Here is a 23,709-nt window from a genome sequence, read left to right on the forward strand (position 1 = left end):
ACAATAACAGTAGATGACCTGAAAGAGAAAACTGACTATAGAAGCAGACAACTAACTAACACCTTTTATAGCACCATAGTGGTAAGACTGAGAATATACTTGTGCTGCATTTTGAATTGTGCTGACATATTTTGGAGTACAACAATGCTTGAATTTAAACTTGCATAGTTGGAAGCATGTGTGTTTATGTACTTAAGAGTATGTTTCAGGTCTAAGAAATAGTAGAAATTGAAAACTGGAAAGAGATCGGAACAAGACACAAACATAAGAGGAAGGGAGAAAGAGCTCACCCCTAACTTTTATTTAACTCTATTTACAGGTTTGCAGAAATATCAGTCCGAGCAGAGATATTGGTTGTCTACAAAAAAGACTGCTACAGAAAACTGAAAATGATTTCAGTGTCAGAAGGAACTGAATGGAGAACAATTCAACAATGTCGGCAACTCAACATAGCAATAAATCACACAGATGTAACAGAAACCATGTACACATTTAGTATTTTATCATTCATGAAGATATACTGAAGTTTCATCCTGGATAAATTAATCCTTTTTTTAGGATTATATTACACAATTACATAAGTAACATATGATACTGTAGCTTAAAAAACATGGAAGTGATGTCATGGTGGTAAACAGGAAGTGATCTGCGTAGCTACACATTGTTGAATTGCATTTACGTAAGAATACGATGGAAAAATGAAAAAAACACTCTGAGGTCTCAATTTAAGATTTAAATATAGAAATGTGAGGTCATGAGAAGTTACTGAATACTCTTTGTCAATATTTATGTTTCATGGACAGGTTCATGGAAGGCACACTACTGGTAACCATTGAGAGGTAAGGTGAGGCCTTTGTCGTAACTGATTGTGGCCGTTTACGTTTTTAGTCCATTTTTTGTATTCACATCATTTGAACAACTTTTTTTAAACAGATTAATATATTCATGCATAAACAAGGGTGTTTGTCACTTCAAACACTCCACATCTGGTTTGTAGTTTATATTTAATGTCGAAGAACTATCACGTTTAGTTCAGTCGGTTGTGGCTCCTGTTAAGGCCATCATGTGATCAGCCAGAGAGCAGATTTATGCAGAAAACGAGGAAGATCAGTTCAGTTCACTACTAACCTCAGATCAGTCCGACTGGCTAGAATAATTTTATTGTTTCTCTCAGTGGAATAAAAGCTGTGAAGGTCAATGATTGTCAAGACTGTGTGTGGCTAGTTGTTTTAAAATACTTTCAGGGGAAAATAAACTGTCAAATGCATTGTAGGTAGAAGTCTCTTTTTCGATTCTTCATTAAAGTGCTTAAAGGGTGTCAAATGTACATGGGAAGGATGTGGTTTTGCCAGGGTTTGGGATAGGGCTTACGATGAGGCACACAGCAAATCCACAGCACTCAGAAATCACACACATCTTCAGGAGGGACCAGAGAGAGGTGAGGATAACACATGCGAGTGTAGTTTGTTCACACAGGAGAGGTACCTGATTGAGCCCAGCTGTCCTGGAAAGTGTCCTCTCTCAGGAGGTGCAGTCGGTCTGGGGAAGGAAGGAGAGGCATAGGGGAATGGTGAAGGAGAGAGCTGTTAGGGCTTGTGATGTCGCCTTCGGCGACAAATGTCAGGTCCGTGCTGCTCTCCTCTTCCTCCAGTGCCTGGACCCCTCCGTCACTCCTCCAGTCTGTGATCCCGGACGAGCCCCCTTTTTGCGAGTGTGGTATTGGGGATAGTGAGGAACTAAATGGTGGTGGATTTCGGCCTGCTGCGTTTCTGAGAGGATTATTGGGAGGCAGCGCACGTCTAGGCGCTGTGCCTTCCACCGCTGAATCTAAGCTCTGCGATTGGTGGCTGGCACTGAGTGCGGAACCGTTCTCCTTGGATCGGGGCCGGTTCTTGTGGGAGACAGGGGTGGAGCTGAGGTTGCTGCTGTCTGCTTCCATGTCGAGGCGCAGGAAGTCCGGAAGGACAAGGTTGGATTTGTTCAGCAAACCCCGCTGGTCGTCAGCTCTGTTGCTCTGTGCTTTGGATATGAGCTCGAAGAATTCTGGTTGAACAACAAATACAATTTTAAACTGTTTTATTTGTTGGAAAGTAAAAAGCACATCTGACATGTTACAAAGAGCGTTAGATAGAAAGCATTCTCGCAAGACATCAGCAACAGATTTACTGCAGTTGCAAAGTGTGCTTGCGTTAGCATTAGCTACATCAGCCAGTGTTGCTACAGAGATTGGTTAGCAGAAGATGTAGCCAAGAACAACTTCACCGCCTAACTAGGTAAAAGAAAGATAGATTATTCAAGAAAGTGAAAGGGGAATAGTATTTTACCTTCAGCTTCATCTATATTAAGCTTTTTCTGTTTGCGCTTTTCCACCTGGGCCCTGGTTTTCACAGATGAAGCCTTTCCTGCCGCTTTGTCCTCCCCCTGGGTAGCGACAATGAGAATGGGGCACATTAAGGGTGCGTGGATGAGAACCGCCTCTTCTGCAAGGCTTTCTCTGGGGCGCAGGGCTAAAACTACTGGGGTCTCATAGGGGTACTAGGTGGGCCTCTAGTCACTATCACTAAAGCTAGTGTACATACTCACTCTACTTGTGCAAGCATACTAAAGTCAATCTCCATTCAGCACAGCATGTAACTGCAGAAAAAAACCACCACCAGCACAGCATGCCACCACAAGCCCAAAATCAATAAACATCCACGCTCCACTTTCTTATTTTTCAACCATTTCTCTCAACATATCACACAGCTACCAGCAACTATTAAGATGAAAGTGTCTGTACAGAGGAAGAACCCTTGAACCAAGGAACTCTTGGCGGACAGAGTCTGCTATCACCTCACAACATTGTGGTGTGTTGAAGGAAAGGAAGTGGTCAAGAGGTGGGTTGCTGTGATCCGAGAAGTGGGGTTAGATCATCCACAGGCCCAGAAATGCAGAGATACACACAGCCTTCAGACCAGAGAAAAGAATAGGGAAGCCAGCCATGCACAGACTCCCCACACACAGGCCAAAAAATACAAAGAAAGAAAGAAAGAGAGAGAAGGGGATGAAAATGTATGATCTTGGAGATCAAGGTCTTACTGTGGCTGACTGGCTTCGCGTAGACAGAGGTGGACCATGACTTTTAGATGAGACCAGCTTTTGTTTGTCTGTTCAGAGAGGGAGAAAGTTAACTTGTTCTGTTCAAGCTTAAAAGAAAGCAACTATGTTTAAGACAACAAGGCATACATAACCCATTTTACTTTCATAATGCAAAGTGCATGAGTATTACTTGACTATAATTTTTACTGTAGAGTGTGATTCCGTATTACATTTAAAGTCAATACATTTTAAATGTACGCAATTGCACCTTCATCATTACAAAAGTGTAATTACAAATATATGTAAATAAAAGAAATTACATTAAAGTATATTTTAGTTTACCATAAATGCTCATCAGTAAATTCAGCAGCACACTTGTAAGCATATTTAAAAAAACAGTTTTTAAAAATGTATTTATTATAAAATTAAACAATAATATATTTTAATTTAATTGCAGTTAACACACAATTAAATATCCAAAACATTACATTTAGTTTGCACTTAAGTATATACTTTTAAAGTGTATTATTTCTGTAATAAGTATTCTTTTTAAAAGTATACTAATGTGTATTTCTATTTTAAAAGGGACCTAACAGATACATAATTGTTTATATAGCTATCAGGGGAATTGCAGATCTAGATAATTATAAAATCCACATTTAGGAAATAAAATTGTCTGGCCTTCATGATAGTGTTTCACAGTGTGTGAAATCAAAGAATCAGATCAGATGATGTGAATGATGTCTGTCCTGTTATGTGTGCGTGCATCTTGCCTTTTCCTGGAACGTGGTCTCCTGCTTCCAGAACCACCCTCAGTCCATCTAGATTAGATATAGGAAGCCCAAGATCCAGCGGCTCTTTCTCTCCACTCTACCCACACAAAAACAACACATCTACTTAGTAGTAGTCATCATTTCATAAAATCACAAAATGCATACATTTCACATTTTATGTTACAGTAGCCCATATTCCATATAGCAATGTGCTACAAAACCAAACAAGCTAAACAAGCAAGATGATGGAAACATACTTACTACGCTACTGTGAAACCTGATAACCCAACATGATTTTTAACCCACAAACACATCGTCATCATGTTTTCGGTGAGAATTTTTGAATACAATATTGTGCACAAAACATTTCTAAGATGCATGCCAATATATTCAATATATTTAAATAAAATAAGCATATGCTGACTCACTATCCTGGCCACCAGGTCTCCTAAGTTCAGGCCATATTGGGCACACACCGGCCTCAGCACTTCTGTAACTGGCTTGGTGGGTTTTGCTTTCAGCCCAACAGAACGGTTTATGGGCACCAGATCCAGTCTATGAGGGGGAGATGAAGAAAGAGAGAAGTTAAGAAAAATAAACTTTACAAAATGATAATGAAAGACTTCAGTTAAGTTTAAAAAGTATAAAAGAAAAAGAGGCCTGATTAATACATAAAGACTAGGGATGCACGATAAATATCGGCCGATAATTAATGTGCATCTCGTCAGTAAAGCCGGTTCTCGCACCTGACGGAATTTACCGCTGTTTAGAGAACCGGCTTTACTGACGAGATGCTCATTAATTATTGGCTTATATTTATCGTGCACCCCTAATAAACACGGACAAAAATGATAGATGAAAAGATGAATGAATGGATAGATATAAAAACATAAAACTGGCGTGTACCGGAATAGTGTACGTTTCTCCAGCCGCAGATCTCTGGAGCACAGTGTCATGCAGTCCTGGTCCACACTAAAGGCTTTACACAAGGACAAACATGCTATTATAGTCTATTACAGCATTACAGTATCAAATGATACAGATGCGTGCACACACACACACACATACACACACACACACACACACACATAAATGCAACACTCAGCACAAACACACACATACTGAAACCACCTTGTAACCTTTCAAGGTGGACAGGCCAAAATTAAAAGCAAAAGCAAAACTGAAGGTACCTTAATTACTGGTTACTATAATAGTATAGTTTTATCCACAAAACACAGTTAACACTCTACAATGGAGATCTGAACTGCACTATGATAGACATGTTACCTTTTCTCCTCCTACTAAGAACAGATCCACAGCAGCCAGATTAATGCAGAGCTTCTCACACAAGCCTAAGAGCACCTCTCTGATGGAGACGCCAGGCCTGATGGGTACTGAGCTGCATGAACCATCCGGAAGGTTAATGTTACAGTGACGCACGGCACGCTCAGACAACGACATGGAGTTACGCGACACCTCACCCTGTCAGACAAAGGATTACAAAGGAATAAGCAATACAAACAAATTAAATGAACACAAAAATATTCAATTCAGCTATATTAAATTGGAGATAATACTCATAATTAGAGGATATATTCTTAAAAACAAATAATTCTACTACAAATAAAAATGTATTAATAATATGACCATCATCATTAGACAATGTGCCAGTATTTGGTAATACGATACATCACGCGAATGAATATGCACGATATTGTTATCATAGGCACTTCAAAATACCGAGAATAATTATTTAATATACCTGCAAGCAGCAATTATCGGGGTTCAAGCAGTTAAGGCATTTAAGCACATACGGATAAAGATTGTGTGTTAACATGGCTGTAACCCCCTTAATCAATAGCATTTTGGGTAAATAGAGGTAATTTACCAACGAAATATTATGATTTTTAAAATGTATGACTGTTATAGCGCCACCTACAGTCCGATCACCATGAAAGTTTGCATGCTTGTTAAGAGTCATCGGTCACATGTTTTCACCAAGTTTCATAAAGTTCTGAGTTTTTGTTCAGGTTTTATAGGCTTTTATAGGCACTTTTCTAAATGACCCCGTTATAAGTAACCAAAGGACAAAATTCACTTTTTTTTTTTTTTGATAATTATTGTTTTTTCAGTTTCATCAGTTTTTTCTGCCACCAAGTGGGAGAGCTTTGCAATTTTTTTTTATTTGACCAAAGATTTAGCTCATACACATATCTTCCGATTTCTGTGAAGATATCTCATTCCATTCCAGAGTTATAGCCATTTTAGTAAAATTGGCCACGCCTCTTTCGAACCTTATGGCGCCCCTTTGCGACCGTGAGTTGAAATTTCAACTTTTGTTTTGATAATTATTGATATTCGGTGTCCAGGGAATATTTCTGCACTGGTTTGGTTCTGATCAGGAAAAAAACCACTAACTAGCAAAAAAAATAAGCTTTTTTAAATAATCTTGAATATTTAATTAACAGTTTTATTGACAACATTGGTCCCAGAGGCAAAGTTGTGTTCAGCATGACGAGATCTATTTTATGATATGAAGATGTAGTGTATGCGTGAATATGTGAACCTTTTTTTTTTTTTGTACAATTTAATTCTGTTATAATTGAAATATTTTTTTTTTTTTTTTTTACTAACTGTTATAGAGCCACCATATGGATCTCCGTGACTCTTTGCATGCTTGTTAAGAGTCATCTGACACATGTTTTCACCAAGTGTCAAAATTTTAAGTTTTCATTTAGGTTTTATAGGCCGTTGAGTATATTTGGCCATGCCCCTTTTCTAAATGACCCATTTATAGATAACCAAAGGACAAAATTCTACATTTTTTTTTAAATAATTATTGATCTAGAGAGTCCAGAGAATATTACTGCAGTGGTTTGGTTCCGATCAGGTGAAAAACGTAGGACTAGTTCGCAAAAGTAGGTTTTTAACATATTTGAGAATAATTAATGAATGATTTGATTTCCAGCAATGGTTCTTGAGGCAAAGTTGTGCATTATGAGGACATCTATCAAATGATATGCATACTGTGTGGATATTTGAAACACCACATGATTACTGAGCCATAAAACTCATTAGCACCAACTAGTGGCCAATTTCTTTCAAAATTCTTACAGACCTTTAGAGACATGAGTCGAACAGGCCCACCGAGTTTCATTCTGATTGACCTCCGTTAACCTTGTCAAATAGGTGCTCAAAATTCATTGGCCAATGGCGGCCATGTTTTTTGAGATATGCCAATGTTTTTTTTTTCCTCCTATAGCGCCACCAAGTGGCAGAGCTGCGCATTTTTTATTTGACCAAAGTTTTAGCTCATACACACGTGTAGCAAGTTTGGGGAAGATATCTCATTTCGATCATGAGTTATAGCCTTTAGCGTAAACTGGTCCTCGACTTTTGAACATTTTAGTGCCCCATTGCGACAGTGAGTTGAAATTTCAACTTTTTTTGATAATTATTAATATTCACTGTCCAAAGAACATTTCTGCAGTGGTTTGGTTCCAATTGGGCGAAAATCCTAGGACTAGTTCGCAAAAGCAGGTTTAGGACATACGTCAAATTTGCAGAAAAAAGAGTGACAAATCACAGTGACAATCCCAAGGATTCTGAAAATGTAGCGCTGTAGCGCCCCCTATTGGCCGATTGGGCTGAGACTTTGCACCTGAGTAGCGAGCCAGACTACTACCTTCTGACCAAGTTTCAGCTTTCTAGGCCTTACGGTTTGGCCTGCACAATCAGTTTTACCGGAGAATAATAATAATAAAAAAAAAAAAATCCTAATCCTAACTGCATGCTTGAGCCCCTAATTACAAATTATACAGAATTTTGAATGCATTTTAGGAAAACTTTTCCCATCAACTGGTCACAATGCACAACACCTATGTATGCTGCTTGAAAGACGTGTGAAGTCTGATGTAAACAAGCACGGATGAGAAGCGCATGGCGGAACACGTGAGAGACGAGCTGAATGAAAGCGCACATTCACTCTCTGACAGCAGATGGCGCTAAAACTGCAGAAAATGCAGCCATTACCCTGGAATCCCCATAAATAAAGCAGCTGCGCTACTTTCTAAAACGTTAAATAGCCATTCGGATTTTTGTATTGGCTATGGTGTTCATCAAAGTGCCAAAAACATAAATATTCATACTTAGGTTATTTTCAGACTTTTTTTTATGTTTAATCTGGACTACAACATGCCCTAGACATTGTTTGAAAGTGTTTTGATTCTTTATTGCTCGGTCACACTTTACATTAGGGTTTCATTAGTAAACATCAGTCAATTCAGTTAACATAAACTGCCAATGAAAAATTATTCTAACATTCACTAATCTTAGCTAATTCCAATATTTAATAACGCATTGTTAAAATCAAAAGTTGCAACACTGTGTTATGTAGTTGTATTTTTTTTAAAAAAGATTAATAACTTCTGTAGCAAACGCAGCTTTTGCTCATTGTGAATGTTAATGCATTAACTAAGGTTAACTAATGAGATCTTATTTTAAAGTGATACCTTTTGGTATTTATAGTTCTTTTGCACTTTAATCTGTGTAAAATTTTTTACTTTATACGTTTTTCTGTATAAAAAAAAATCATATTTAAATGTTCAGTTATTTTATTATAAGAAAAAAAATTATTAAACCTGTTATGCTGTATTATGACAACACTTTTTTAAAACTAAATTTTCAATATCGTTATAATACCGTATACCGTGATAAAAAAGCATTAGCAATTAATCGCAACATTTAGTTTCAAATGTTTCATTTCAAAGTTTTATACCAGCATATCCCTAATCATCATTATTAATTGACTGGGTGGACTTAATACAATATACTATATTTTATAATTATGACAAAATCCTAATAATCCTAGACAGATTACCATCAACTTGAGTCAGACACATTCAACTCACCTCATTTTTTTCCAGAACCAGAGGTTGCAAGTTCCAAACTTGCACCAGACGACAAAGAGCCCTGTGATTCTCTCCGTCCGTTACTACCCCAGTAAAGCCTGTGGTGAAAGACAAATATCATTTATAACCAACATACTAGAAAATCCAGGGAATAGAGGAAATATTCAAGGAAAGACAAGAAGCACAGAAACAAAAAATGCAGACATGAAAAGTATAAAACTTTATGAGCATTGTAAGTGCACAGCAAATACACAAAAACTAAAATGAAGCTAAACTGCAGAACAATAATTTAACAGAATCAGCACTGATGTCCCCCACTCACTGTAGTCTCCAAGGTCCTTCTTCTTAGATCCTTTTCCGAAACTTCTATTTCTGGACCAGGAGAAGAAAACGCTTTTCTTTTTATCGCTATGTTCATCTTTGCTGTCTTCATTTAGTGACCTTCCCGATTTACTCTTCTTGTCGTCCTGCACCTTCAAAAAATGTTCAATTATTTTCCACACTCAAACACAAAGGTGTTACACAAAGATCCCAAGGTAACAGACAATAAAATAAAAAACAATAAAAACTCCACTGACATGAACCACTGATATGCAGAATAAAAAATGAGATGCACAGCCAGTCAGGAATTTAGAGAGTTAAATTAGATCTGACTGGAAAGCATGGTGGGATGTTAACTGAGATGACTGTCTCTCTTCTTTTGAAAGCTTCTGTGATAACTATATTAACACTTGGCTATGTAAACAAGAAGATAATGCTGACAATAGCTTCAGTCTCACACCTTAAATGAAACAAGATAATTGCATATAAATACTTTAAGGTGTTAAGCTTTCCCACATACATAGGTCACAAATTACTTTAAAGGGCAATTAAAAGTGAGACATCTTCGCGAAATGATGGTAAAACTTCAAAATAACATTTTTAAACATTATTACATTCTGCAATGCTGAAGAGATCATATTTCAATAGTTACAAAGGTCATAAATTCATAATTGATAAATGTTCATACATAATCACATATGAATGTACATAAACTACTAAAGGTGTTACTAAACCTTCCACTGAGAGATAACTGGGGGTATCATTCTTTAATATGCTTCACAATTTGTTTGTTTTTGTGATTATGTTTCAAAGGAAGTCATTGTGTCAACTGACAACTGACTTTCATCATTCAAATGAAGGGCATTAAGATATAAAGTAAACACAAATGTGTTTGTGTTACCTTTTAGGTGTAGAGAGGTTAGAGCGGTCAGAGCTTGTGCTATGTTTGGACGTGGGACTACTGGGGACCTGGTAGGGGTCTGGAAGAGGACGGCCCTCCACCTCTGCAAGCATACATTCTTGATACAGGTAGGACTTTAGGAAGCGGGTGTAACTGTCAAACTTCATCAGGTTAAAGATCTATTGAGGGAAAAAAAGAAGAGGTGCACTGTAAAGCCAGCTGCTTACAAGACACAAGCATGGCACAAATCTCGATACTGGTCTAGCATATCCATATTTTTTTATGTTTGTCAACTAGCATTAATCTTGCTGGTAAAGCTGCTTAAAGCAAACCAGTGGGGGCACCAGCATCCTTATCAACAACATACTGTATGTTGATGACCACCAATGTGGGTCTTATCAGCTGCAATGATATACACTTCCATTCAAGTTGAAAGGAGATCAGTCTTTTTTTCTTTTCCTTTTTAAAGAAATTAATACTTTTATTAAGCAAGTATGTATTAAATTAATCTGAAATGACAGTGAAAACATATACAGTGTAACAAAAGATTTCAGTTTCAAATAAATGCTGTTCTTTTCAACTTTTCATTCATTAAAAAATTCTATTTATCAAAAAATAAACTGCTTTCAACAAGTATTTCTGAAGGGTCATGTGACACTGAAGACTGGAATAATGGCTGCTGAAAATTCAGCTTTGCAATCACATGAATAAACTACATTTTACAATAAAATAGAAAGCATTAATAATATTTAATAATATTATTAATCAAATAAATGCAGTCTTGTTCATCATAGCGACAGCAAACAGACTTATTTCAAAAACAACTAAAATATCTTCCTGAACAAAATGCAAGCTTTAATTAAAAACGTCACCATTTTTATGGCACCAGATTCCCCGTTTAAAATGACAAATCCAGAAAAATAAAAAAATGGGGTGGAAAAAAGGAAGGACCTGGATTGCGGGGGTTATGCATTACACCACTGAACAGCTACAGTTATCTGACATTGCAAAATGTGGCCAACATAATGTTGATGTGACTCTGATTGACAGAGATCTTGGATAAGGAGGTGACAGCCAGACAGGAGCCTCTAAATGCTGCTACGTGATTCTCCGCCTTTAAAAGACACTTTATAAGAACACACATTCTCTGCTGCTACAAGCACAAAGGTTGCCCGCAGGTTTCCTCACAGTTATCATGGGACGGTTGGAGTCACTCTAAGGATGCTACATTCATGATCTTATGATATCATAGAGCTGAATTCAAAATACTTTATTATTTCACATCTTGCCTACAGTCCTCAAAAGACAGTGTTGTGATGGTAACGCCTCACAGACATGCCGTAAAAATAACGTGTTGGGGAGTACAAAGCCTTCTGGGATCAGAATGTGGGATTTTTTTTTTTTGTCATGTTGTCATGAAAATACAATCACTGAAATCATTTGATTTGTTCTATTGTATATTAACTGGTCTGGGAAAGGCGTCAAGTAGAACCAACATAAAAAGACAGGTAAGGCATGTAAGCGCATGGATTTTCCAAACATTTCAAAATCTACTAGGTTGGGCCTGACACCGACGCAGCCTGATGTGCTTTGGGAAAGTTTTTGGCTCTGTGTTAATTCCATGCTAAAGCTTTTAATTTAGGAAATACAGTGCTGTACCCCCAAGGTTACAGTAAAGAATCCAAATATGAGAACTTCCTGTCTTACTGTAGCTGCTGCTCTTTGAACATGTTCGGCCTTGGAGCGTTGAGGATGTCATCAGCCAACTGAGCCTGACTATCAATGTTGACGGGTGTGGTGGCTTTACTCGACAGGAAGCTGTTGTAGATCTCTCGGGCCCTCTGGGACAGCTGGGGGCCAAAAGTTACAAAAAGGTCACAATCAAACGGAAGATGAAAAACAATGTTTATTTCATCCTGTCCACGCAAAGGTATTTATTACACTAAATGAACTGCAATAGACAAAAAAAATAAACAGTCTCAAAAATTCCCAGAATATGTTTTGTGATCAAGTACCCAAATAAAAAAAAAAAAAATTAACTAATTAATTAATTAATTAAACTGAATTTACATTATTTAAATTCAACTGGTAAATATGTGGACTTTATACCTGTTTCTTGTCTGTTTCAGGAACATGACTGAAATATTCACATGCTTGCCAAAATAAAATATTCTCCTCACTGAACTCCTTCTTCAGAAACTCCTGCAGGATGAAAAGAAAAAGAAATAAATTAAAGATCACTGATTATACTGCAAAACATACAAAATAAAGTCCTTTACACGCATTGTTTTTTTACCTTTAAACTAGAAAATTAAACTTACTAACTACTCACTGGCTGATCTGAATTCTCTAAGCATTCTTTGCTTTTCAAAAAAAAAATCAATTTCAAACACTTCCTGGTGGTTTTGTTTGAGACCTTGAATTCATCGAGTTCCTCATGCAAACACTCACTGAGAAACGCCTTTACCACTTCTGATAAGAAAAGTATCTAAGGTCTTCACATTTTTCAATAAAATGCATAAAACTTGACATGTACTCCCAGCCAGTAGCGATCAAGTATTCTGTAACAGTGCAACTGCTGTGTAAAAGGAAGACTTGGACCGATCCAACATACCGAGAAATATCGGACACCGATGGGATCCTGTAGCAGCCGCTCGAAGCAGACGGCCCATGACAATGCAACGCGCCGTTCAGTGTGGCGTCTATGGCATTGCACGCTTGGTAGGCGAGCATTACTGTTCAGACTGTTATCACTGCCGCAGCCTTTCAGGTCCACACTGTTCAGCTCTATGCACAAACAATGAGATAACACATGTTACTTTTATTCGCACCAAAACACAGTGGCACAATTATTTTTGTGTTATAGAAGAAAGGTATAGTATCATGAAGCTTTTTCTTCATTCAATTTGACATATTGCATATGACAGACTTATATGACAGGACACAATAACCCTCCCAAAAAAAAATATTAACTCTTTCAAATCAGCAAATGCCCAACGGGACCTGAATTATGTAATCCTGATTCCTGATAAGGGTGGGGTGCTCTAAATTTAAAACCATATTCTTAAAATAGACCTGCATTTGCAAAATGAACAACAAAAACATCAGAGCTAGAACACCACAAAACAACATGACAAATTCAAGATGTTTCTCCACTTTTCTAAATGCCTTCATCACCCTTAACTGATTTCTAAAACCACCTGATAATTTTTTTCTGCTGCTTCTGAGGTGAGATACTCCTCCTTTTAGTTTCTGGGTGATTCTGATTGGTTGGTGAGTTCTTGTAATTAAATACTATCGATTAAAGTTACAAAGCAAATACTTCTTTAAAGGCACAGTTTAAAAATAGTCATTACTTTACTCGCAGGCACGTGTTGTTCCAAACTCATATGCTGTTATTTTATCTAAGGAACATCAAACAGAAAATAGTTCATTCCATGTTACTATGAACAGATTTACTTTTGTGTTCTGTGTGTTCAGGCACAACATAAGGGTGAGAAATAATGACTATAGCTGAATATAAAACATGCTAAAAGAAGGACTCAGAAGAAATTCAAATGTTAAGTTTCAGATAGACCACCTCTGAAAGAATCTCAGCAGACCTGGGGTCACTATCAGCATGAGCTCTTACCTGGGTAAGCTGGTACGAGCCTGTGTGATGCCACTTTACCAGGTATTTCATGCCAATTGGACGCCAGGCTTTGACATCCAACCCCACATTACAAACACACACTACCAACGTGTGGCAGAGGATGAACAGCTATCAAACTGTCCATAGAGCTAATGTACATGCTTGCTGGAGACATCATAAGCATCTAGTCACTAAACTAAAACAAAGCAGACACACAGCGACGAGACGACATGCATGCAATAGAGGTAAACAGATAGAGTTGCCCTGTGCAACAAGCTCTGAACGGGCAGAAATGATAAATTATTGAAAGTGGAGAGGGGAGGAGAAACTTAGACGGTAGAGGTAGTAACAAGAACCTGCAATATTAATGCTGGACCAGCACAGCCACCCCAGTAGCACCTAACTGAAGACAAACTGCACACATAAACAGATAGGACAATTTCATTTTGACTGTGTTGCATAATGTCCACTGCCCTGAGTAATAGGGGTCCATTAACAAATAAGAGTGATCCATGCGATAAGAATGCATGCATCCTAATAATTTTCAAACAAATGTTTTTAAAATGTTTTTTAAGGTAAGGTATTTTTTTGTACAAATATGATTCATTCATGAAATATAAATTGTATGGATTTTATGTTTATGTCTAATACATTAGCGTTATATATGTAATATTAATTTAAAATAACAAATTGGTGCCAAACAAAAAAAAATACGTATTTTATATTATATATTTACACTTCAATATATATAAAATGTATTGGGGAGTCACACAACATGACATGACATTTCACAACTGAAGTACCCTTGTTTTGTTATAAAAACGGTTCAAATCTTATGGATTATACAATTATACGAGACTTACTGACCTTGACACACCAGTAATGAGGGTTTCTGGATCTGTCCTATGAATATTCACTTCCTGTTTTACGTGTTTTTTTCTACATGATTCATGGTTGCACACATGATTTAGTTTTGGCAGACATGTTTTTCTCTCAAATTTGTTCTTTTTTTACTATAAGATATGACACTATTTGCCAACTATAATACTACTAAAAGGTTTTCTTTTTAAACATGTATTTTTTTTAATTCCTTAGATAGTTTTTATAAGCTCCCCAAAAATATCAAAATTTTAAATATGAGAAATATTTCTTCAGTTTATAGAGGGGGTGCATTCCAGTGATTGTATTTATGAATTGCAGCTTGAAATAAATGACTAGCTCTTGCACAGAAAAAATAAGCATTGTGTCATTGATCCTTAGATGCAGACACCTTTACATCATGAAATAACTGACACAAGGGGTCCAGACTGGTACAACTCACACTAAGATGTCTACAAGAACACAGTCCAGTCTAAAAGACAGCAGGAATAATAATGAAGGAGAGAAATGAGAAGGTTGCTGAGATTGCACTTTGATTTCAAGTGATGGATGGGTGTTACTGACGTTACACATGGATCCTTAACGCACTCTCTCTGCTTTCACAGGCAGCTTTTACGATCCTTCCATGCCAGTAATTGATCCTGGAGCCAGTTTTCTAGGGAATAAAAAAACTGGCCCCGGCAACCTGAACACACTCATGACCAGCCGGGCTAAACTCAATTCAGATCCTCCTCATGGTCAGTGTGGTGGAGGGCCGGGTGCTTGTAGAGGCCACAACTATTGTGTGCCCATTCACAACACAAACCCTGTAAAAGAACTACTACTAGACCGTAAAAGCAAAACAGCCCACGAAATTAAGTTTGCGTAACACTTTATTTCAATAGCCCTCAAAACATTTATCCTAACAGTAAGTAAACTTCTGCAAAACTACATGTGTTTATACTACTTATTCATTTGAGGTATTAGTGGAAGGTACATCGCTAACACATCGTCAGGTAAAATGTTTCTGTTTGAGGAAGTATTATCAAAAAGTATAAGTACCATAAACTAACAGTATACTTAATAATCCTTTTGTGAGTTAGGCTGACATGCATGTGGCAAATTACTGAAGTAGTTTCCACATTGTAGTTACGTACAGGTACGCGAACATCTGACGTGGACTACGAAATAAAGTGTCAAACGGTACGTTCCTCACAGTTTTGCATGCATACATTTTGTCACTCTGTGCCTGTGGTTATGCAGAAGGCTGAAAATCTATGGCTCTGACTGGGGCAACGTTAAGCCAACAATTCACAGAATCCCTGACACATTCACCACATGTTAATTGAGGCACTGAGGTGGAGAAAGGGGAGGTAGTTAGGGGTGATTCATCCTAGTGCAGTTGGACTGTGAGGAAAGAACAAGAGATTTACTTGCTGAGTTGGCCTGATGAAGCATGCAACAATCGTACAATCATTGGGCTGCGTTCATGGAATAGGTTTGTATAAAAGAGATGGAAGAGGGGTGAAGGTTCAACGAGACACGTATATGAACCACCCAGATGTTGGCCACATTCTATACATTACGCATAGTAACATTTGATGTTCACGAGGAAGAAGTGATCAAAAAAATAGATGATTGCACTGGACCTCAAAAAGAACCAAGATGAACTTTTAAATTACATTGTTTACACCCACAAAATGGCCCCAGAGGACTGAAATCGCTAGTATATATTCTTCTTACAAGCATTTATGAGAGCAGAAAAATTCGTGTATAAGAGCTGGATTTGAGAGCAGGTGATGGATGGATGGCATTGAGGGAACAGAAGCCAATCTTATCAAGAGGATCAGGAAGCAAAAATAAAAAACACTACGCCAACAATGGTGTGTGCTTTCACCCTAATTTGCGTAGATCTCCAGTTAATAATATAAACACATTAAATGTAAACACACAGCCAAAAGAAAACGCGACACCGTCTGATACCAAGAGACATCAGAAATCAGACTCGGAGGAAAAGAGGAGCAGAAAGGAGGAAAGAAAGCACATACAAGTTATTGAAAGTCTGATATATCGAGAAATGTAAGCGAAGTAATCAAGGTCCCCAAAGAGCTGGAGTACAAAAGAAGTGGAGCTCAAGGATGGAAAGTTTGTGACCAAAAAAAAAAAAAAACAAATCCGGGTGGAGCAAAAGTAAGACATAAAAAACAGAACATTTGAATAAGAGGATCAGATGCAATTTCATGGCTTTAATATAACAACAGTGATTAATTACACACCACCATCAGAGACAGCCGCAGACCGAACGAGAACACAGAAAAGAAGACATGTGTGAGGGACGTCTCATTCACCAAAAACACACACTGAAGTCTGCAACACAGCAGGTACTGCTGAGAGGGCATGATACAAACACACAGCTCTTCTGTTTTAATGGTACAGTCTTTCACACACGCCTCCTAACTCACTCTAAGAGTAATGAGAAGATGATCAGGTACATTCAGCGATTTGATGATGCAGACTCCGCCATTGACACAATTAGTCCACCTCAGTTGTTGATTCATTGCGCCCTGAGATGTTCACTTCGGTTCGGTTAGTAAGAGATAAGCAAGAGACTGAACCTTTTCATCACACAGACAAATATGAGTCAGAGACTTTGTACAAAATGGGAAAAAAATTGTGTTACACTGCGTAAATTTGATGACGACCCATTTATGAGGGTCAAACGATGCGAGCTACAGCCATAACAGTGGATAGCAATAAATGCGTTATAGGATGCATTAGTATTAATCACCAATGACAGTAAGGACATTAGAAGTGTTATAAATAGTTTTCTATTAGAGTTCTAAAAAGTGACAACTCAAACTTTGAATGGTTAGTTAGATATAATATTTAAAAAATTATGGTTTATATTACATGTATTAAAGGGATCATCCATAAAAGAATATACAATTAAAAAAATCAATGAATCTGTATATTGTATTTTCTGTATTTGTTCTACATTCAGAAGAATGTTGACTATATTAAAAAAAAAAAGAAAAGAAATTCTTAAAATGACCAAGAAAAGACAACAACTGATTTCCAAAAGAACGGAAGTCACACATTGTGGTTGTGTGCACAAAACTGACCTAAGCCTCCTGCAAGGAAATGCCTTTATTCCTTGCAACAAGAATGACTGATTCGATACAGGCCTAGAAATGGTTATTATTTGTAGCATATTTACAAAATGAGCAATTAAAGAACATGAAAGGGGAGGCTGATCTTTCACAATCCAGAACACAGGCATGGAGGAAAAATGAATGATAAAAATAGACCACGTCTCAGCGGCTACGGTGCACCAGAATGCGATAAACCAAAAAGACAGATGTAGTTTCCATATGAACAGGTCCTATACAAAATAAACACTGTCTATAACTACAACGTTTCTTTTTCCCAACATGACCTTGTAATTTAAGCCAAAACTGACCTTGATGTTATTCCACACTGCATTTAGAAAAACTGAAAAAATTCCCAGGACGAAATGTGGGAGCACCCTTACATAATCATCATTTTGGCTGCAACAAGCTGACTCCTGTCCTTGTTTGAGATGAAATCAGCATAGCCTATGAGCTTTATTCTAATCAGTGCCAATGACATCAGGAACACACTTACCCCGTCCAGGACATCAACTACATTACCAATCCAATTCACCAATAAGCTGTTGCGGTGTAAATAATTGACTCGCTGAGGACTTGCTGAATGCTAGAAGATACCTGTACTATATAAACACAATAGTGGTTAAAGTTTGTATGTTGTTCACACTATCAGACACGGTTTATCAACTTAATCTTCTTTGTTAACATCTCCCGTTCCTGTTCTATATCCAACTCCTCTTGCTTAAGGGTCCTTATACTCACCTCATGCAATATGTATTTAAATTCACCTTCTAAAATAAGCTCGTGTTAATGGTTGAAGCTGTTTTTATAGCTTTCATGTCGACAAGGACGACACCAAGCCATTTACAAATTGCCCAAGTCTATCCTATTTCTAAAAGTAAACCCTATACATTTATGCAATGTCATAACGTAGTATTTATAAATTAATCCTTGCTGGAGCGTGGAGGTTTTCTGTCAGTGGTCCTCCTGGTTCCCATCTCGTCGATCATTTCAAAATTAGAAACACTTACCCATCGCAAAACAATCATGGCGCAGCCAGTAGTCAAGACATTTATTTCCTAAATGATCAGAAAGATTTTAGTTGTGACCTTGATTTGCAATGAAGAATATGAAAAAGATAAATTAACATCCACTCCAGGAAGAATTTGAAATGTTTATTTCTTTGAAAAACCCTTTCAGATGAAAACACCACAGCAGCTATCGCGAACACAGTAACTTTGGGAAAAAGCCTGCTCTGTAGCTAATCTGTTCAAACCATGTATTAATCATTATCTGGAAACATCATATGAAACCAAAAGCAAGTAGGCTATAAGTGTAAGCACTAGGAAGACTATGACTGCAGAATCAATGTCAGAGTGATGCTCTGAACGTCCTAGAATTATTGATCATTCCTTCAAAACCCTTCCAAATGAAAAAAAAAGTCTTGAAGACATTATAGTTTGACTTCTCGCTTAAGTTCTGCTCATCGTCTTACCCCCTCTTAACCCCTTCTCTGTCCCCTACTTCCTATTCTCATATCCAGTGGGTTTCCCTGCATTTTGTCTGGTGCAGTGGAGCAGCTTGTAACATCATATTGAAATTATAATGTGGCCTTTTCCCAGCCCGAAATAGTCTTAATCCCTCTCCACCCCTCCACCTTCCTGACTCTTTCCCTGCTTACACCCAGTCTCGTTCGGTCTGCCTTAAGGGGAACAAGACTGGTGGCAACACAAAGGCTGCTTTAGAGTTAACAGTGTTGATGGCGCTCTTGTTTACGAGTGATGAGGTTGAGCGGTCACGGAAATGGATTCTGGTTGTTTGTAAGAGTAAAATAGATATCTCACCACAAGACTGGAGCTGATGTAGTTTTTTCTATGACGTGCACATGACGTAAGAAGAGGAAAGCAACTACACCTAAGCAAGTCGAAATCACACAATTATTGAGAGTGATTTCGGAGGACGTAATACCAACACATCAACCAAAAGTGGTAGAGGATGCACGCCTAGGTTAGTCACTCCTGGACCACCGACAGGCAGTGCGCTTGATCTTGGCCTGGAATATCTGTACCGGGGGGGCAGGGCCCATGGTAGAGCGCAAGGCCGTATGAACAGTTGAGCATCCACAATGTCTAAACACAAACATAAGACGACAAATAAACGAAAAAGCCAATTCAAACAATTAAGCAAACAAAGGGATTCAAAAGTTTGACACAAAGAACAAAAAAGACACAACTTACAGTATGGGGTCATTTCGTATTCTGGCCTGGTTCATGTAGAAAGTTGTAATGAATAATACAAGTCACTGGCCAAATACTTTTCTTCCTATTGGGCCATATATTAGTGCATGGGATTGTCAAAAAAAGGCGAGCGCAGGGACGGAGGTGGCATCTGATTTAGCATTTCATACACAACTTGAACATACTAATAAACAATTCCAGTTAGGTCAACACTTGATGTTCATAGTGTCAAAATCATGGGTCCTGAGGGCAAAAATAAATAAATAAATAAATAGAGAACCATTGCACGAGCTATGCGACACCACCAGGCTAACAAAAGTGGGTGATAGATCTATATTGTAAAGATATATAGATATATATCATAGTTATAAGATATATAGATATATAATATATATATAGATATAGATATATATTATATAGACTACTAGATGTCTTTGTGTTTTTTTTAGTTGAGTTATCAAAGCATTCTAGGAACACACAAGTTCCTTCACAAGGTGCTTTCAGTTTTCATCTCTACGATCTCACTCCCAGTTGCATGATGACCCAATGATGTTACCTTAATGTGTTGCCTTCTCTTCCTCGCTGCGGTGAGTTCTCTAACAGTCAAGCATACAGACCTGGTCGGCTATGAGTAGTCCCGACATGCACCTAAGGTGTTTATCATATGACGTCGGTGTCGCGGTGTCTCTTGCACGCGGGTGCCGTGTTCCCCGTCATTCTCTGCAGGTTCTCGTAGTCGCTGTATTGAGGCATGCGTTTCTGATGTTACGACTTTGCGGGAGGTTTGCAGTCATTGAGAACAGTAACAGTAAGTAAGTATTCCTTTAAAAAGCCAGGCCACAAGTTGCAGAAGGAACATACTACAAAACATCACTTGTTGTACATCCAAGTGTGTTTGTTTACACAAGGCTTTGGACAATTATCACACACAACAACCTCTGTGCTAAGGTTTTTGCATGGGTTAAAATATATTTGAAATTGGTGTAGCTGACACAGGGATGACTTCAATGACAGTGTGAAAGCACAGCTAGCTACACACCAACCAAAGCCAAGATGTTCATATAAATATAAAACTTCACAAAGCAAGGCCTGTATTTAATAAGGTTGGGATAATTATCTAAAAGTCGATATGAAACAGCAATCACAATCGATTTTTACCGTATTCGCATAATTCGATGTATTTCTGAGGAATCAGGACTTCAAGCAGAGGTGCAAGTTGCGGATGGCACACTTTTGTACAAACTCATGCAACGGTATATTACCAGAAATGTTACACTATGTTTAAAAGTGGGGGTTAGTAAATTTATATGAGATAAATATTGTGGTCTTTGGAAATTTATCAAGATACCAATATCCAATAATACCGCAAAAAAACTGTATCAGGTTTCCACAAAAAATATTAGCAGCACAAACTATTGTCAAACTTGATGTCAATAATATAAGTTTTCTTGAATGCCAAATCCGCTATATTAGAATGATTTCGAAGGATCACAGTTACTGAAGACTGGAGTAATGAGACTGAAAATCAGCTTTGCCATGACAGGAATAACTTTCATTTAACATATATGAAAATATATATAAAAAAATAGACATGAGGCACTCGTTTTTAACAAAAGCTCATATCAAGCAAAGTCCAAATCCACAATAAAAGATTGGGGGCAGAAATGTAAACGGAAAAAAAAAGTAGGATGAAGAGACAAAAGTATAAAATGAATGGTGCTACAGAGAGAAGAAGAAGGAAAAAAAATGAAAGGAAATGAGGGATTGAAAAGATTTGATGACTGGTTCTCCACTCCCCACATAAACACATCCAGTAAGGTGTTTGAAAAGTAACAGACAAGGTTTTTCCAAAACCTAGCGCACTGTGGTTTGAGACGAAGCAGGGAAAACTGTGGGGACTAACAGCTAACGGACCAAACAGATTCCAGTGTTTAGATTTGAAATCTGAAATGAATAGTCCCTCGCACTGAGTGCTCAATTACCGTAGGATAGAAGAGTAAGTTGTGCTTCTGCCAAACGTGAAGGCAGTAGGAAATTCATATACAAATACTCGCACAGTTCTGCTTTGGCATGAAAAATGCTCAAACTAACTTATAGCACAAACTATTATAATTAGACAGACAGATGAGCTGTATTAATCTGACAAAAATACCCACCAATTAATCAATCTTGCACACACGTTGTCAAGAAGACATAGTTTAGTGGAACAAAACAGTGCTGTAATACAGGTTGTGTTTCTGTTCTCCTTTCAGGACACCGCCGGGAGGATGTTTACAGAAGCGAAATGAATGGGGACTAACAAAAAAGCTCGACATCTCTAACATATTACAACGAATTAACACGGGCCAAAAAAACTCAAAGTTCTAGACACATAAGAGACAGTATGACAGATAAAGAAGGAAACGAAAAATAGAAGGAAACGAAACAAAAAGTGTAAAAGAAGTGAACAACTTTTCATTACTCACAGATCCAACGAGAAGAAGCCTCACCGTATGACGAAAGTAGCAGAACCCTTGATAACAAAAACGACAAGCCTCTTTTTCAAAAGGGGGGGGGAAACTCATGGTGTTTTTGCGATGTGTCTCCATTTCTATAGACCACAAGCTCCCAACGTTGTAGAGCACCCAAACGCTATGACTGGAGAATCCATACTGCTTCTTACAAATAGACTGCGATCATTTATTCCTTCACAGCAAGAGCTGAACATGCTCTCCGAGAGCGAAGGCAGTATTAACTGACGAGGGAGTTCCACTTCGTGATTCTGTGATGTTTACTACGGGCAACCTTGAATTTTGTAGCAGAAAGTGCTTGGGGCTGTGAGTGAAGAAAAGAAATTTCAGGAGAGATGAAAAAAGACAAACTAGGCACGATTCTCCGCTTCCCTCGCTTTGCTTTGACCTGTGTAGTAACTACAAGAAAAGATGTCAGTACTTTCACCCGTGGTGGATCTTAATCAATGCAATGCAGACGCAGACTAGGGCCTCTCTTGTTTCTCTCACCTTAGAGAAATCAAGAAATGCTGACCACAGAAAACGTAATAGTCACCATTCCTGGCCTCTGCCACGCACACTTCAATAAAATTCCTCCATTCAGATAAAAAATGAACGACCACTCACTCGCGGGTCATCCAGCTGCACAGCCCTGTTGCTGCCACTTCAAATAAGCAGCATCTGTCTTAATTATCCAATGTCTAAAATCACAGCCGGGGAATAAAGCAGCCAAAGCTCCCACACGAGGTTTATTATAGAGCAGTATATAAATCCCAAGAGGCCTCTGAGATCGTCTGCTGAGAAGGAATGTTATGTGGGGAGGACAAGTGAGGTCTCGGGGTAGTGGGAGGAATTGGCGCGTAAGGTGGAATGACCCTGCCGTGAGAGTGTGACGTTACACGAAAGGCAGGTTCTAGAGCAGGGTTCATATCAGTAAATAGAGAGAAAAGTCTTTCTTTGTTTTTTTTTTTTTGGTTTTTTTTTTTTTTTTTAATTGTTTTTTTTTTTTTGGTTTTTTAATTTCATTAAAATGCCAAACCTAATGAGCTCTATTCAAAACTATGAGACGTCGCAACATACGCAATGAAGATCTGAAGAGGCGAAAAAGAAAAATATTAAAATGCTTAGCAGAACAATTACACAGAAGAAAACCAAAGAATGTTTTAGAGGGACCATTAACAATTATGCCACTTTTGCTGGTCGGTTGAAAGGAGTCTTAAGGGAGGTTTAGGGAGCTTGTTATTTAGTATTAGGCTATATATTATGCTGTGGGTTGTGGTTTTTTGTCGATTAGTGTGTTAAAGAGCAATCCCGCAGTTATACAAGAACCGCCCTCTCAGCCACCGAGCAACTAAGACCACCCCCCCACCCACCCGACGAGCC

General features: G+C 37.9%; 1 protein-coding gene across 1 annotated transcript in view; it reads right to left on the reverse strand.

Moving 5' to 3' along the window:
- Positions 1–265: 265 nt before the first annotated feature.
- Positions 266–23,709, reverse strand: part of LOC109098912 (regulator of G-protein signaling 12-like) — a 44,110-nt gene continuing 20,666 nt past the window's right edge. The window contains 15 exon segments of the mRNA XM_042759237.1: positions 266–2,043; positions 2,325–2,421; positions 3,079–3,146; positions 3,852–3,948; positions 4,280–4,406; positions 4,758–4,823; positions 5,122–5,333; positions 8,790–8,859; positions 9,080–9,219; positions 9,965–10,162; position 11,198; positions 11,691–11,833; positions 12,093–12,185; positions 12,598–12,770; positions 16,749–16,770. Coding sequence (XP_042615171.1) covers positions 1,469–2,043; positions 2,325–2,421; positions 3,079–3,146; positions 3,852–3,948; positions 4,280–4,406; positions 4,758–4,823; positions 5,122–5,333; positions 8,790–8,859; positions 9,080–9,219; positions 9,965–10,162; position 11,198; positions 11,691–11,833; positions 12,093–12,185; positions 12,598–12,770; positions 16,749–16,770 — 2,082 coding nt within the window. The 3' untranslated portion in view covers positions 266–1,468.

Source organism: Cyprinus carpio, chromosome A1 (genome assembly GCF_018340385.1).
Source record: "Cyprinus carpio isolate SPL01 chromosome A1, ASM1834038v1, whole genome shotgun sequence".
Lineage (NCBI taxonomy): Eukaryota > Metazoa > Chordata > Actinopteri > Cypriniformes > Cyprinidae > Cyprinus > Cyprinus carpio.